The 18,476-nt window shown below is 41.1% G+C and overlaps 1 protein-coding gene across 1 annotated transcript in view; it reads right to left on the bottom strand.

Moving 5' to 3' along the window:
* Positions 1-2,567: 2,567 nt before the first annotated feature.
* TNFRSF11A (TNF receptor superfamily member 11a) overlaps positions 2,568-18,476 on the bottom strand; it is a 111,244-nt gene continuing 95,335 nt past the window's right edge. Inside the window, exons 8-10 of the mRNA XM_089674861.1 lie at positions 14,924-14,976; positions 12,729-13,308; positions 2,568-9,777 (exon numbers count right to left, since the gene is read on the bottom strand). Of these exons, the coding sequence (XP_089530987.1) occupies positions 9,383-9,777; positions 12,729-13,308; positions 14,924-14,976 (1,028 nt within the window). The 3' untranslated portion in view covers positions 2,568-9,382. The remainder of the gene's footprint in view (positions 9,778-12,728; positions 13,309-14,923; positions 14,977-18,476) is intronic.

Below are 18,476 nucleotides of genomic sequence, written 5' to 3'. Positions count from 1 at the left end.
TTACACCAATGATAGGGCACTACTCCTGACACCAATAAAGGGACACTATGCCACCCCCTGACACCAATGAAGGGACACTATTTCTCCCACTGACACCAATGATGGGGCACTATTCCTCTCACTTACACCAATGATAGGGCACTATTCCTGACACTGACACCAATGAAGGGACACTCTACCAGCCCCTGACATCAATGATGGGGCACTATTCCTCTCACTTACACCAATGATAGGGCACTATTCCTGACACTAACACCAATGAAGGGACACTCTACCAGCCCTGACACCAATGATGGAGCACTATTCCTGACACTGACACCAATGATGGGACACTATGCCACCCACTGACACCAATGATGGGGCATTGCTACCGACGTCAGGATATTTACTACTCCTACTGGCCACAGTCAAACCCCTCTATAGTCTGAAGGATAATAAACTGGCCCTTTGTTTAGGATGTTTAGAGACCCCTGATGTAGATCATTTGATAGACTCTGATCCAAAATCTTTTTACTTCTGAGCAATTCCACCAAATATGTCTAAATAAGCCTTTTATTTGCAACCTGTGAGGCACAAGGGGGAGTGAGTCAGGATCACATGGAAGATTCTCAAAGGGACTAGGTACCAGAGCTGTCCATTAAAGAGCTGAATCTGTATTAAAACCACAAGCTTAGCACTCTCCATAGACCATCACTACATTTCTAGGTGAAAATGCAACATTTCTGCAGCTAATCCAGAAGAATTTGGGAAAAAATACGTTGAAGGAATGTCAGGGAAATTTGTAGGAAATGTGATGATCAGTCTTTTCTTATACAGGGTGAAAATTACGTTAAAGGATAAGTTCACCTTTCATAACATGTTACATGTTACATCCATCTTCAGGGTGTAACATGTTATGAACAGACTGCCCCCCACACCCCTCCGCTCTCCATTGTGACAGTTAGCGGGGGATCCTCTCCTCCCTGATAGCAATCATTATTTTAAAAAAAACACATTCCGCCTGGCCGGCAACATCATTCGTTCATGGTGTTCTGTGAGTAAATGAACTACAAGTCCCGAGAGCCTTTGCAGCTGTTGGCTAGTAGTTCCCAATGAACTTCCATGGCGCTGTAGAGCACTGTGGTAGTTTGTTGATTCTTCCTGTCAGCATATATGCTTGCCCGTACATCGCGTACAGGGAAGCAGATATATTGACAGGTCTGCAGGAGATCTGCCTGGCACCAGCGATCTGCAATGCTTTAGAGACTCCAGAAACAAAAAATAAAAAATGCACATTTTTTTTTACCTGCAAAAAAATGTGCAGTTATTATTATTGGTAAAAAGATGAACTTATCATGTAATACCTTTTTCTATTGAAAAACAGATGTTAACTATCAGAGAATGTCATTTCCATTGAGTAAATCTTGGAATAAATTCTGCTATTTTGGCTTGAACCAGAGAATGTTCATCCCTGAATTCTGCGTGAATTTTGGGTGAATACTGGGCTAAAATCTTTGATAAATACCCCCCCCCCAATTATGCAGGTATACAATGGGCATTATAATTGCTAATCTGGAAATTGGCATGCTTTGTGAATCACTGCCTTATTCTAAACTTCATGACATGCGATGCATTGTAATAAAAAATATAATTGTATATTTCTGTCATTAGAGTTAATAGAAAAGTGTTTATTTTTCCATAGAATGTAAAAATTGCTGCTTCCCTTATTAATATCCTTATTCAGTAAATATGGGCAGGGTTGTCAAACTCAATTTAATTGGAGGGCCACCTCAGCTTTATGGTTGCTCCCAAAGGACTGGTTGTATCTGTAGGACTAGATGTGCAGAGCACCCCACCCCCCCTTACATCAGATGTCAAGACATCCCCACCCTCCCTTACATCACAGTGCACCCCATTTACCTTGTGCTGCTGACAGGACAGAAGTTGAGAAGCAGAAAGTGCAGAGTCTGGAGGAGGACTGGAGGGTGCTGAAGTCAGCTGCCAAAGTCTGCTGAATACTGAGGCCAGGGGAGGCAGAGATGATGGGATGCTGCAGCTGCACAGAATCTGTAGGAGGAGTTCTATTGTCCTCCCTGCTGCCAACTGCTAAGACAGGGAGAGGACAGAGACTTTCCTCTCTGCAGCTGAACAGAGAAGTGCAGGATCTGGCGGAGAAGTGCTGTCCTCCTCTCTGCTGCTGACTGTTGAGACAAGGTGGGCGTGGAGACAAGAGGGGTGCTGCAAATGCACAGAGAGGCGCAGAATCTGTAGGAAGAGTTCTCTTGTCCTCCCTGCTGCCAACTGTTGAGTCAGGGAGAGGGCAGAGACAATCTTCTCCACAGCTTCACAGAGAAGTGCAGGATCTGGCAGAGAAGTTCTGTCCTCCTCTCTGCTGCTGACTGCTGAGACAAGGTGGGGATGGAGACGAGAGGGGTCCCAAAACTGCAGGAGAGGTGCAAGGGCTGCATGAAATGGCCAGGTGGGCTCGAATCGGCCCACGGGCCTTGTGTTTGACACATGCTTTAGGGGGCCCCAATGTCATAAAATTGGTGTAATTTGCAGTAACAAACACAAATCTTAAGAAATAATCTTTTTTAACATTTAATTTCCCTGAGTATAAATGAAAACAAAATTATACAAAACATTTACAGTGTTTACATGTCTGTATAAATTTGTACAAAGAATTGTCAATACAGACAAATATGCTTGAGCAAATTAAATGTGTAGCTTTGATACGATGATACATTTGAAATACAGTATGTGTGTAACTGCTACAGTGCAAACCAGACATCAATTTCTTATTGTTTATAGCAGAATGCAATAAAACTTCAGGAAGACACTTTCAAAGCCATAGGCCAGAGTGAGAGGAAGATACCAGAGAAGAAACAAAAATACATCTGTCTGCTTGAAATATATTTACAGTTGAAATTACATTTTTACAAAGTGGCTGTTATTTTTGGAAGCTTTGGCATAAACAGGTACTGTATGTAAGAGAGGATTTGCAAGGAAAGACATACATTTATTTATTACAGGTACTTATATGGCGCCGTCACACATATACATTGTACATTCACATCAGTCCCTAACCCTCAAGGGGCGTACAATCTAAGGTCCCTAACTCACATTCATACATACACATACTAGGGCCAATTTGGACAGGATCCAGTTAACCTACCAGCATGTCTTTGGAGTGTGGGAGGAAACAAGAGTACCCAGATGAAACCCACGCAGGCACAGGGAGAACATGCTAATTCCAGGCAGGTAGTGTCATGGCTGGGATTTGAACCAATGACCCTAGTACTGCCAGGTGAAAGTGCTAACAAACATGTATTATATATATTATATACTTACCTGCTGTGTGTAATGGTTTTGCACAGAGCAACCTTGATCCTTGATCTTCTCGGGTCCCCTGCTGACACTCCAAGCCCCTTCCTCCTGCCGAGTGCCCCCACAGCAAGCAGCATGCTATGCTATGGATGGCAGGCTAGCCCCTGAGCCACTGCTCTGTCTGTCCATTCACACACAGACCCACCCCCTGATCTCTCCTCATTGGTTTACTGGTTGTGAGCCAATGGCTCCCACTGCTGTCCCAGCCAGTGAGGAGGGAGAGACTCAGGAGAGACATGGCTCTCGTGCACATTGCTGAGTTGAGTGTAGGCGCAGGTGAATATTAGTGGGGACTGCTGCACACAGAAGGTTTTTCACCTCCATGCATAGAATAGAAACCTTGAACCATTACAACCACTTTAAAGGTTTAAAAAGTTGCTGTCTGTCGACATTGATTAAGCGCATACTGACTACCTCAGGTTTAGGCCTCCATTTTGTGACTCCGTTTTCTAAAATGAAATCTACAACTACAAATTCTACTGCTGTATTTGTGGAGTATGCTAGCTATCTCTACCTCCATTGTGTAATAGTTCGAATTAGGTATACCATTAAAAAAAAAGACTACAGTATCGAATAATAAAGACTATGAACAAGACTTCCCAAGGACATGCAGTACACCTCACTTAAGCTTGCCGTACACGTATAGATTTTTGTTCAAGAATTTTTGCTACAAGAATATTCAAAGAATTTTTGTATGACTTTTCTTACGAATATTCTCGTCCAAAAATCTACATGTGTATGGCCAGCCTTAGACTTGTAACCACAATCTTCTCTTGCTGGTAGGAAGCCTGCAGCCCAAGGGCTCATTCTCACAGTAAAAGCAAGAGGTTTAACCATGGTTTTATGTCCCCTACTGCAAATGCCCACCTAAAAATGTAATCTCATGTCACATTTGGCAAGCAACACTCAGTGGTTCAGCCTTTTTAGGACTGAAACAGGTGGGGAGGAAGAGGCATATCCATCACAGATCACTTTTCAGCGGGGTGGCAATGGCTGATGCATGTGAGAATGAGCCCTGACTATTATTTATTTATATTCAGGTTTTAGATCTGTCTATGTATAGTCCTGAAGAGTTAAATGTTCTGTCAAGTTTTTATTTTGGCCATTGACACTGTTGAGGAGATTTTACCTCACTTCTGTCCCTGTGAAACCAGAAGAAATGGAGGGGCAGTTTCACCAAGACAGGGAGGCACACACAGTAAAAAAATCATTTTCAGAGTTTCTAAACCTTTCCCGCTATACAAAAATATATTTTTGTTTTTGTGTGTGTCCCCCGATGGGGAAAAATCTCTCCAACAGGGACACAGACAGCAATGAAAACCTGATGGATGCTCTTACCCTTTCCCTCTCTAACCAAAACAAAATAAAATGCTGGATTGAAGCTGGTCTTTAACAATGAGCCCTGGTTCACATACAGTATACGCGTTTTTGAATGCGATTTTGGGAACACAAATCGGATGACAGGTAGAATAAAGTGTCTTTCTATGGAGGGTGTTCAGATATGTGCAAGTGATCCGCACCGCATTTTTTTGAAAAGGGCCCTATGCATTTTTGAGAGGTTGGAATGCGATTTTGAAATATGTTCATTTCAGTGAGCAGCGAATCTATTCAATGTGTTTCTGCATCTGTTGTAGGCAGATCCATAAATGGAGTGCTTGCAAAAATTGCATCCAGAAACGCATAGATGTTCAAACAAACCGCATGTATATATAACTTGCATATATAACTTACATATATAAATTACATATAACTTGCATAGGCAAGAATTGCACTAACAAAACTTGGCGATTTCAGAATGCATATATGTACACCAGGGCTTAGGGGTTATAAAACAGATCAGCTGCCATCAGCTCAGAGCAAACAGACCAGATGCTCAATTCACAAAATTTTAACACTCTTAGATTGTAAGCTCCAAGGATCAGGCCCTCCTAACCCTCTTGTATTGAACTGTATTGTTGCTGTATTGTCTCCCATTATATTGTAAAGTGCTGAGCAAACTGTTGGCGCTATATAAATCCTGTATAATAATAATAATAATAACACAAGGAGAAGGATCTCTAGTTTAGTCATGTGGCTGTTATTGGACCCAGATGAAACTAAAGGACCCTTCTCCTGGTGTGTTACCTTTGTGAAATGGGTTTCATTTGTTTTCTTGCATTCTCAGCAATGTGAGTGTCTGTTTTCCTAATACAGAAGAATGAGAGCGACAGTACAAACTACTTCTATAGTTGACAGAGAGTGACTGAGTAAGGGCCCAAATTTGATGAGAGAATGCTGCTGCTAATGGAGTTACATTCAGCATTCGTGTAATATTATAGTGAATAGAGATGTATCTGCTTACTGTTGCTCTACTTATTGTTCCATCTTTAAAGTGTACCTATATCCAGACTATGGACATTGAAGCTGAATTCCAAAAATATTTTTTCATAGTTATATTGATCCAGCTTGGATACAATACATATTCCATACCTGTGGAAGCGGGAAATTACTGTAGTAGCCTGTGCTACTACAGTGATCCTCATGTCTTCTGGGACCCGTGCTGAGTGACTGCCTTTCTGCATAGTAACCACAGGGGGTCACCCATCCAGCGTGTGCACCATTCAGAGAATGCTTTGTATTTTTCTATAGCTAGGCCAAAAGGACATTTATTTTTATTTATTACAGGTACTTATGTAGCACCGTCAATTTATATAGTATATAATGTACAGGGGTGTCCAATCTAAGGTCCCTAGCTTACATTCATACATACACATACTAGGACCAATTTAGACAGGAGCCAATTAACCTACCAGCATGTCTGTGGGGTATGGGAGGAAACCCACGCAGGCACAGGGAGAACATGCAAACTCCAGTCAGGTGGTGCCATGGTCAGGACACCAACCACCAACCCTAATACTGCCAAGCAGAAGTGCTAACCATTTAGCCACTGTGCTGCCCATGGCCTGTTTTTATGCATTCCCTTGGCTCCCTTAACACACGTTGATGGATTGAAAAAAAAAAGAAATCTAAGCTACATGACATGCTGCAACGCATATATGTGAACCAGACCTTTTCAAAACAATGGCCTGGCAAGACATTACATTTTGATAGATGTGAACAAGATCTTAGTGTGAAGTTAATAATTCTCAAAGATCCTAGATAATCACAACACATATTCTAAAGCAAAGTTTCAATCAGTTTCTTAGGAATATCTGCTGCTTGTTTACTAAACAGGGCTGACAGGCTGGCAATATTCCTGCTTTGGGTTATTTTCAAACACATGCTAGTGAATTTAGCATTGGCCTGTTGTAATCTGCCACACTGCCACTGCCAGGTCCAGTGCTACCATCTTCTTTCTTGAGCTGGCTAATTTTTCCTGGTTCTCTCAGCTGGCCCCTTGATGATGTGCCACAGTGAATGCACAGTGTTTCTAGATTGCCCCAAAGCCTCCTGGGGTGCATTTCATGAGTATCCCAGGAATATTTGGCAGCTGGGGACCTGATTCTTGCCTAGGCAAGAAAGGCAGTAGTGCAGACTGTGTTCCACCAAAAAAGACAATTTTCAAAAAGAAAGATTTTATACTTACAAATGAATGGAGCGGGGAAGGAAAAATATTGTTCAAAGATGGGGTGCCAGTATACTTTAGCTAAGGATTAAGCTCCATATTAAGGTGACATATGACAGAGGTTGGTGTTGGATGGCATGGCCGGGACAAGAGGTGGGCAGGAGGGGAAGCTTCCCTGGGCACGGTGGGGATTTGATGGGTTGTACTAGAAGGGGTGATTTGGAGGGGGGGATTTAAACTAAGAGGGTAGATTTGTGTTAAGAAGGGGGATTTGGGGGGGGGGGGGATTTGCACTAGTGGGGATCACTGGGGGGATTTGTGCTAGGAGTGGAGATTTGAGGCAGGATCAGTGTTAGTTGAGGGGATTTGGAGGAGGAAAGAGATTTATGCTCAGGAAAGAAATTTGAGGGGTAAAGGATTTGTGCTAGGAGGGGGATTTGGGGAGGGATAATATTTGAGTGGGAGGGGAGATTGGTATTGGAGGAGGGGGAATTTTTGTTTGAGGAGAATTTGGGCTTGCAAAGGGAATTCATATTTAGAGATGAATGGGTTGATTTACTAAAGGCAAATAGACTGTGCACCATACAAGGTGCAGTTGCACTCTGCAAGTGCAATTGCTCAAGAATTTTGTAAATGAGATAAAGATTCACTTTGCAAGGAATACCCAATCACGTGCAAGGAAAATTGAAAAAAAAAAAAAGCACTTTTGCTTGCACATGATTGGGTAATGGAAGTAAGCACAGCTTCTGCTCATTTATTAAGCTGTGGAGCAACTGCTCATGAAGAGTCTATTTGCCTTTAGTAAATCAATCCCACAGTGTGAAGTCTAGTACTTTTTTGAGGGGGAGTATGTGGCTTTTTTTTGGAGGGGGCCCGTTTGGCATCTTTGCACTGGGAACTAGATTACCTTGTCCCAAGACTGCTGGATGGAGTTGGAAATTTTATCTTTATTCACTATGCCTGGTCAAGGGTAATATAGTTGCCTGCTCATTTGTGTTTTATGTAGACATGACATATTTGCACACCAACACATTACTGCCACCATTATTTAATCTTTCAAGCACACACATTTTTTATTAAAAATGTCTGAAAAAAATTTCTAAAAAAAAGGGAAATGGAAAGGGAAAAATATAATAACTGGGATCATATACCTCAATATGTTCCTAACTAAGCACTAGAATCATTTTCCCAGTCACCAAGCATAATAATCTTTTAGGGAAAGCCTGATGCTGATTGATGGCTAAGCAGTAATTCCTGTGTTTGCTAAGAACATGTAAATACTTGGGGCCCATAGTACACTAAATTTCCAAGTAACAGGAACAGAAAATGAATTCCCCTCTTTCCCTGCCTTCACAGAACAATGAGAAGAGAAATAAGAGTTAGCAGATAGCAGATCTTCAGTTATCATTTTCATAGGTTAGGCAACCTATCACACTGTCAAAACGTCTCCCATTTTGAGGGGGAACAACTGTAAAGCAACACATTGTAATGTAAGGCCTCATGCACACAGGACATTTTGAAAACTCGTTTTTGCAGAAAAAACGCATGACGCTTGTAAAAGCGTTTTACACTTTTACAAGCATTTAGCCATGTTTACAGGCATCAAGCTCTTGTGCGTTAATGCATTTCATTGGCCATCGAAAAGAATTATGGCCATTGAAATTACTTAATGCTCCAACGCTAAATGCGCCTAATGTTAACACGCCTTTTGGTGTGTTTACACACTTTTTCTGCCAAAACATTGTTGTTCCTGGATGCACTGGCAGTGGGTTTTTTCCCTGCCTCTAAACTCTCCAGCCACTAAGCTCTGCTAAAATTCTATGGGGTTGATTTACTAAAGGAAAATAGACTGTGTACTTTGTAAACTACAGTTGCACTCTGCAAGAACAGTTGCTCCAAAGCTTAGCAAATGAGCAGAAAATCTGCTGACTTCCAACACCCAATCATGTGCAAGCAAAAGTATTTTTTTTTCAATTTTTCTTGCATGTGATTGTTTATTCCTTGCAAAGTGAATCTTTATCTCATTTACAAAGCTCTGGGGCAGATGCACTTGCAGCTTCACCTTGTGTGGTGCACAGTCTATTTGCCTTTAGTAAATCAACCCCTATGCATGCATGCATGGACACCTAAGCTAACATGGAGGGGCATTCGGAAGCAGGAAAACAAAAATGCCTGATGCCCCTAAAAGCAGCAGTAAAAACGTCCTGTGTGCATGAGGCCTTAAAGCCACTGATGGTAGATGTTTCACTAAACACATAGACAAATCACAGCAAAATAAATAACAATAGTATAGAAGAATCCCCATTACCGGTGGTCGAATTTCAGATTATTGACAAGGTTGACCATGGTTCATTGGTCACACAGTTCTCTGGCTCTGTTGTTCAATAAAGAGCCTGCACTGGAACGGTCTACATATGTTCCCTTTTCACAGTTTTATGGTGATTAAAAATGTTTTTCTTTTTTTTGCGTAATTTATATAACTTCTATATGGTAAAATTCCGGCTTTCCTTCCTCTTGTACAGGTAGAAAGTCTGTATTTTGATAGTACATAACTTCATTAAGGTCCTGACTGGACATGACCGGAGAGTTGGAATCTGGCAGAATACTCTCAGCTTCTGTACAGTCTGTATCTGGCACTGAGCTGCAGGGAATGTCATTGTAGTTGTAGAGCGGTGTATTTGCCACAAAGCTGTCGCAATGGTCCTGCCTTTCTTCTTGCATTGGCCGCTTAATGTTTTCTTCATTTTCACAAGGTATGTGAGCATCTTGGGAGGTTCCGCTGAAATAGACTACTACCATATCGGTTTTAATATTCATTACTGGAGCACTTGAAATTACTGTTGTGTTGTTATTTCCAGTCACATTTCCTGGGTGGAAAAAAGGCAGAAGGCATCAATTAGTAATTTATTTTGCCAAAACCAAAATCACACATTATTCTAAAAGTTCATATGGCCCTAGGGTTGTGATGTATAAATAAATACATTGGTGTTCCCCTCAGACGACGTGTGGGTGCACGAAACGCGTAAGAGAAGCCAATAACGCAGTGACGTCATGCCGCTGGAGCAACGTGGAGCTCCGGCGGCCATCTTAGAGTGTGTTAGTCCTGTCAGATATTTTTTGGCACAGCTATTTATCGCATTGCACTTTACCTGGATGCTTTTACCTGGATGTTTTTTACCTGGATGCTTTTGAATACATTAAAATTATCTGAAATGACTACACTATGGGCATATCTCTGCTTTAAATCCCCTGGGGAGTATTAATTTCCAGATATCCAGTCTCGAGAGAGGGAGCCTCCTGTATACCCTGTGAGCTGCACCCATCCATCCCTTAAAGGGAACTCTGGTATCTCCTGATCATCATTTAAAGTCCTAGGATTCATACACCTTAAGAGGGATTCAACCCCATTCCAGTCTCATCTGAGATGACCTTTTGATGACATCAGGAATTATTTTATAAACACGCATTTTATTATGCTTTCTGGTGAGTGCGCATTTCTTCTATACCTGACTGCACAAGCACCGTATTAAGGAGAACGCAGGATTCTTATGAGCACTCAAAGTCACTTTATGAACATTTTTATGATCTCATCCCCAATAGTTTCATGATATATATTCACTTGTACTTTTTACTGTATTTATAATATTTTAGCTCTGCACATGTTTTGCTTATAAATAGAATATTTACCTAAGAGAGTAAATTTATACATAATTATATAGTTTGGCTGAAATAAGACAAAAGACCATCCAGTTCAACCATTTGGGGTTGAATATTCATATTTAGCCCAGAAACAAGTTAATACTCTGTGACATGTTTTTTTTTATTTTCACTATCATTTAAAATTTCAGGGCCAGCATTCATGGTGTACTAACTTAAAGCGATTCTAAAGGATCATTTTTTTTGTGTGTGTATAACAACAAACATGTCTATACTTACCTACTGTGTGCAGTGGTTTTGCACAGAGCAGTCTGGATCCTCCTCTTCTCGGGGTCGCCTGCAAGCTCTCCTGGCTCCTCCTGTCTGTCGGGTGCCCCCACAGCAAGCAGCTTGCTATGGGGGCACCCGCTGCTCCGCATGTCCATTCAGACATGGAGCTGTGACTTGCTCCGCCCCCTCTCTCTCTCTGAAGAAGCAGAGACCCGGGACAGCCGAGGTTGTTGTTCACATCGCTGGATCGCGATGAGGCTCAGGTAAATATTGAGAGGGCTAGGGGAGCTGCTGCACACAGCAGGTTTTTTACCTTCATGCATAGAAGGTAAAAAACCTTCAGCCTTTACAACCACTTTAACCTCCAAGCAGTACTTAAAAAGAGTATGTAAACCCAACATTCCATATTCATGATATGCGCCTGCTGTACCATGTACTTGTATGAAAAAGTATCCTGTTCTCTTTGTATTGCTTCCTTTGTGTGAAATCCCTAGCGTTCCTCCCAGCACGTCCGTTTTCCTAAAAACTGACCACACTAGGCAGGAGAGCACAGCTGTGCTGGAAACTTACCTCTAGCTGTGCTGGAAACTTAGCCTATGGTCCAATGATCCAATTTTCAAACTTTCCCTGACACAGCCATTCACTGGGAAGATCAGTGAAATGCTGTTTCTCCTCCCCTAGTGCTTATGCGGTTGAGAACAGAGGGAATGTGATCACTTATAAAAAGAGGGGGAAAAAAAAGGTATTTATAATGTTTTCTATATCTATACACAAATGTTTTGCCTTTCTTTTCTATTTTAAATTGAATGGGTTGTTTTACAAGGTGAGGGTTTACATATAATTTACGGTACTGGCAATATGTAAGATAATTTGTGATATTACTAGTTTCCAGCTGTATTTCTAATAATATTACTTATTGCAATTACAGCTGAAACAAATGCTTATCTCCCGTAGCTCATGTGTAAACAATTCTTCTGGAACTCACAAATCCTACTGTGGCAGGATCACTCAGGTGAAAGAGCAGAGTCCCTAATGCAGGTCCTACATGAGTCGAATTCCTAATGATTTGTCGATCAAATACCATAATTTTTGATTATATTTCTTGCACTATTCTCCCATAATTGATTAAAAATGTATTTATTTTTCAAGAACTTCCCAACTATCTCCTGAATCTCCTGAATTTGATCACTAAAATTTGAAATATGAACGATAATTCAAAATGACGATTTTTGAAAAAAACAATAGTTCAGAATTCGACCCATGTATGGCTGGCCTAACACATTAATTAGCTGGATGTACCTTTTGGTATTTTACACTACTTCTTTATAGAACACCGTAAACCTCTTCCCATGTAGATGGCCACAGTGACAGTTCTGAGTTCCAGCTGGGTCAATGACACCTGCAGTGCAGGAGATCTGGAGTCTATATATTATTTACAATAATCAGTGCAATAGACATGTTTTTAACGGAAGGATTTTCTCTTTGTTTTCTGGCACAGTGACAACTGACAGAAAATGAGGGCAAATTCCCGAAAAGTTACACCGTCACAGTCAGCAGTAAAAAGTTGACCGATGTTCTAACCTTTCCCTACTGTATCCATAACTAAGAAAACTTTCTTTTGTATGATCTTGGAAACACTGTTCGCAAGAAAACCTTTTCTGCTTAAATTACATTTGCAGTTCCTGACACGAAGCAATTGAGATTCCCTGATTTTAGACGACAGTGTATTCTACATGCAAATGAATATTCTGTTAAATAACAAAGATGTTGGAAATATAGTTTAATTTACTCTACACAATGGTGGATGTAGTATTCAGCTTCCAACTGTCATTAAATGCTCCTATGGTGTGCTCCTATAAAAGCAGTATGGATTCTATCTGCTGTTCCTCACCTGAAGGCGTTGGTGGTGTCTCTGGAGAGGACATGTTGTCAGTGCTATTTTTACTACTGCTTCTTGTGTACTGAGCATTGGTGAAGCAGGAACACGGCTCTTTGTCAGTATTTTTCTCTGGGATATGGTAAGATGGTTGTGGGTAAATATGGAACTCATGACGAGAGCTATGTTGACCATAATTTTTCTCCACTGGATCAGGGATGCCGTGCTCCTCTGTTCGATTCCTAGGAGTCTCCTTGGCAGACCGATTACAGTGATGTTCTGGACATGGTGGAAAAGTGACCTCTTCATTGGGAAACAGCAACCTATCTGAGCTAGTGTCTGAGTAAGCATTATAGGTTCCCAAAGAGCCACTCTCCAGGTCTGATAATGACTCCATTCCAGCAACCATACTTCCAGTTTCAGGCTCAGGTGATCTTCTTTGATCCAGGTATTCATCTTCCATTGGGACCAATCTACCTCTTGGGATCTCTGTTCCTTTCAAGTTTCCAGAATGGGTATCCTCCACTATATTTGTATTTGTTATTATAGTGTAAGTATGTTCAATAGTATTTGCTTCCCTGTATTGTGATGTTTTCTAGAATAAATAACAGAGAAACTATGATCACTAGGCAGAAGAACAAAGAAGCTCTGTATTGTTCTATTTCAAGCAACATAACAAACATGTAAAATACATCTGGTGCCTACACAAACCAGATAGCAATAGGTGAAATTGATAGTACGATATCATGCAAGCTCATCTAAGATATTCATACAATAAATGTAGACATTTTCAAAGCATTAGCCAGGTAACTGAACGTTTTGGGCTACTACTGTAGTTTTCCTTGCAATATCATGCTTTGAATACATATTTTCATATCTTCTAATTATGTATAAATATGATATATACTTTAGAATTACTGTATAATGGGTTTTCAGGGCAGACTGGAAGAAAAAATCACCAGCTGACCTTTGTATATATGAAAACATTTACCAAGCTTGCTGTAGCAGTGACACTGGGTGGGAACTAACTGCCACTGACATCCCCAGTGACTAATAAAATAATCAGTGCTAATAAAAAGCACTGTCACTGTACTAATGACACTGGACGGGAAGGGCTTAACATCTGGGGCGATCAAAGGGTTAACAGTGTGCCGTGTTGTGTTTAGATAGAGTGCTGTGTGTGTGTTTTACCATGTAGAAAAGCTGCTTTGTATTGCTCTGCTGTGCAGAGCAATATAAAGTAGCCTGTTCATGCTGACAGGGGAGAGATCTGTGTTGTTTACACACAGGTCTCTCCCCTGTCAGCTCCGCTGACGATCACCGAGCCCCGGCCAAGAATCGGCGGCCGGTACCCAGTGATTGACATGCCAAGGAGCCAATAGCGGAAATGCAAAATTGTGATTTTGCGCATCCCTGTCACCCTGTAGCAGTGCTTCTGCTATAGGGTGGTCGGGAAGCAGTAAAAAAACAGACACTCACCTGTTCCTCGATCCAGTGGTGTCCTCGCCCCAGCCTCTTTCAACAGTCGTCCTCACTCCCTTCACAGCTGGGTGCCCTCTGCGCAGCGATTTGTGAATGGTCTCGTAGTCTTCTGGGGCCTGTCACATGTCCCAGAAGACTACAGGGAGGGAGGACAACTTCAGCTTCCGACTAGGCGATCCTAGGCGATCGCAGCAAAATTCAAGTACCCCCTCCATCCCGCTCCCCAAAGGTGCCAATCTTTAATGGGGAGCGGGGGACAAAGCCTTAACGTGGAACATCCCATTTTGGGTGGAGCTCTGCTTTAATTGGCTAAAGTTAGAGGATTATTGGCTACCATGCACAGCTTCACCAAATTTTGCACTCTCCAATTTTAGTAAATCAACCCTTTCTGTCCTAGGGTAACAATAATGATCCTCCATGGGTACAGTACAAAGAGTGAATGTTGTCACCCTGGACAGGATGAGTCACTGACAGGACCACTAAGAGCAAAATCCTAAAAGGACTGGTGAGCCATACAGTATGTACAGTATTTCAACTGTGTATTTAGTTGTTCACCTGCTTTCGGCTTTAATAGCAAATTATATAACTGAAAAGAAAATGCAGAATTCAGTTTTCATAATTCAATAGTGCAATTGATATTTACTAGTAGATGAGCTTATTCTGGTTTTCTTTGTGATACTAATCAAATAAAAGGAGAAAAATTATTGGAGAATTGACAAAATCCTTACCTCTGAGCCACATAGTTTGTCACAAGTTTCTCGCATCCACTTTTGAACAGGTTCTATAACAGACAAGAGATTGCATGAAGACTGGTTTCTACAAGTTAAGATTAAATTCTAGATTATTGCACTTCAGACCTTTCAGAAAGCTAAGTTACCTGTAATAACCAAGTTTTGGGAACTAAAGCAAGCATAATCCTCTCTTGTATTAAAAGAGGTATAGACTCCAGAGAGAGAGATATCATCTTACCCCTGTACAAATCATTAGTAAGACCTCATCTGGAATATGCATTTCAGTTTTGGGCACCAATTCACTAAAAGAACATTGGGGAACTGGAGAAAGTACAGAGAAGGGCAACTAAACTGATAAGAGGCATGGAGGAGCTCAGCGATGAGGAAAGATTAGAGGAACTGAATTTATTCTCTCTTGAGAAGAGGAGATTAAGGGGGGATATGATCAACATGTATAAATATATCAGTGGTTCATATAGTGAACTCGGTGTAGAGCTATTCACCCTGAGGTCAACACAGAGGACAAGGGGGCACTCTTTACGTCTGGAGGAAAAGAAATTTAATCTTCAAACATGGAAAAGTCGTGAAAATGTGGAATAGTCTCCCTCAAGAGTTGGTTCTGGCCAGCTCAGTGGATTGCTTCAAAAAAGGCCTGGATTATTTCTTAGATACACAGAATATAACTGGATACTAACATTTATAGGTAAGGTTGATCCAGGGAATATCTGATTGCCTCTCGGGGGATCAGGAAGGAATTTTTTTCCCTGCAGGAGCAAATTGGATCATGCTTTGCTGGGTTTTATTTACCTTCCTCTGGATCAACTTTAGGTATAGGATTATAACTTTTTTTTTTTTTAATGGTTGAACTGGATGGACTTTTGTCTTTTTTCAGCCAGACTAACTATGTAACTAAATAGTGTCTTAAATTAAAGGAGAGTGTGCATCTTTGCATTGTGAAAATACATGTAGTTTGTTCTGCGCCACTTTCATGGCATTTTTCTGCGTTGTATTGAACTGCATTAGGTTTGGTAATGTTTTGAAGTATTCTGACATCTAGTGGTGGCTTTGGTCCACTACAATGTTTACTAATGTGATTTTGGTATAGTCCTCTGTCCTTCCTCCTGTTTAATGCTAGTTAGTTTAGTCTTAACTAGACCCTCCCCACTTCCTCCATGTTCCCTCAGTCAGTGTTAGTTATTCGTAGAGACAGAGCCTAGGAAAACCATTGTCTTCTTACACTTCAAAAGACTGGCAAAACATCTTCTGTCCTGCAATTAGCTGAAGTAAAATTGTGTTGGGTTCAACTTCTGTATCTTATTGAAGAATTAAGCTGCCTGTAGATGGTGCTAAGTTAGAAGGTGACAGTACTGTCTGGACAGACTGGTATGTCAATACATAAAGCAGCATTTGAAACAGAAAATAATTACCATATTACTATACCTTTTTTATGCAACATTAAATAGTACTGTTATGTTTACAATGAATAAAGCTAGGTTAATCTCTGTGGCTGGGAAATGTGCATACAATTGCGCACATTCCCAACCCGTAGAAAAGTGCTGCACTTTAGCAGAGGCATGGAGGTGTGATTAATTCTTAATAGCACCCCCATGCACTGGTGCCTGCAGCGCATTTCTGCATGCACCAAACCCCACAGTGCTGTAGCATTTAAATAAATAGGCTGCCATACCCGCAATGTTTCTGCAAACATGCTCAGTCATATCATAACACACCAAGTGGCCAAATAATCATAACCATATAATAATTGTAGCTCCGTATTACCAAATAATTACCTCTGAACATTATTTGAAAACTAATTCCTAAAGTTAGCGCATGAAGCTTGAGCATATGGAAGAAGTAGGTCCTGATTTACACAAAATGAAATTATACAATGCCTTGAAAAAGTATTCACACCCCTTGAAATTTTCCACATTTTGTCATGTTACAACCAAAAACGTAAATGTATTTTATTTGGATTTTATGTGATAGACCAACACAAAGTTGCACATAATTGTGAAGTGGAAAAATGGAAATGGAAATAAAAAATGATAAATGATTTTCAAAATTTTTTACAAATAAATATCTGAAAAGTGTGGTGTGCATTTGTATTCAGATCCCACAAGTCAATACTTTGTAGTATCATCTTTCGCTGCAATTACAGCTGTAAGTCTTTTTGAGTATGTCTCTACCAGCTAGAGACATACTGGACATCTAGAGAGTGAAAGTTTTACCCATTCTTCTTTGCAAAAATGCTCAAGCTCTGTCAAATTGGATGGAGAGCATTGGTAAACAGAAATTTTCAAGTCTTGACACAGATTCTCAATTGGATTTAGGTCTGGACTTTGACTGGGCCATTCTAACGCATAAATATGCTTTGATCTAAACCATTCCATTGTAGCTCCGTCTGTATGTTTAGGGTCGTTGTCCTGCTGGAATTTTTTTTTAAATTTCCAAATGAAAATGGAGCAGTTGACACTCGGATGAATTCTCATAATGCTTGTGTTATTTGCTACGTGATAGTATCAGCTCTCATTCACTATCATTAATGAAAATCACAATTATATTGGCAACTCAATATTATAACTTGAATTGAAGCTGGTGTGGCATAAATAACAAAATGCTCTCTGTGGCTGATCACCAAATAAAACATCTCCCACAAGCCTTATATTATGATTAGGTGCTGCCTATAGATTCTTTCAAAATACCAAATTAAAATGTGCTTGACACATTCGTCAAAACCCTATTTCCTTACAGCTCCATGTCAGCACAACTGAGTGAGGGCCTTGCCCCCCCTCTCCATGCTTCTAGGACCGAACTCATAAATTTGAGTCCACCTGCAGCCTTGGCGTTCCTCTTTTTTCCTCCCATGTGCAGGACCTACGTTTATTCCTCTTGCTAGTCGGTCTAAAGGGCTGGCTGGCTGTCCGTCCATGTGTGTGGGTTTCAGCTGGACGCGGCCCTGGTGTACTGGCTAAATGACCCATAATTCAGGGAGCCCCGCTGCTGGTCATAGGGGTGGCTTTTATCATGGCTTTGTCTGGGGTCCACTGATTCCATGTGAAATGGGCAGGGGTGTCAGCAGAGTCTCCCCTTGGCACGCACACCTGCGCAGTGCCAGTGTCTACAGTTGAATGGTGGAGGTTGGGTGAGCTAAATTTAAAAATGCTTTATATCCAAAGGAATACTGCATTGCTAGTTATTGTGCCTTGCTCCCTGCAGCCACTGTGCATACCCTGAGCTCCTCCACAGAGAGTACTCTGCATAACAGGTGTACAAAGTAATACTTTGTTCACACATGGCATTAACCTGTTGGTGGCTTCTCATGTTTGCTTTACTATTGTGCCAACCCCCTCTAAAGACCAGCATTCCCAGAGAAAATAGAGGAATTGCCTGTGGATGACCACCACTGTAGCCAGATATTGCCTGTTGGAATGTAGGGCATCCTTTATTTTTTTATTTGTGCTCTTTATGAGGTCTTTATGAGCAATGAGCAGTCTCATAGCCTTCCCAGGCAAAACAGCCTCTTCAGACTCTCCAGAGGGGAAGAGATGGA

The sequence above is a fragment of the Staurois parvus genome, unplaced genomic scaffold (assembly GCF_062004578.1).
Source record: "Staurois parvus isolate SC_StPar_1 unplaced genomic scaffold, SC_StPar_1.0 ptg000153l, whole genome shotgun sequence".
Lineage (NCBI taxonomy): Eukaryota > Metazoa > Chordata > Amphibia > Anura > Ranidae > Staurois > Staurois parvus.
Note: the sequence above shows the minus strand (reverse complement) of the source record. Positions and strands in the feature narration are given on the sequence as shown.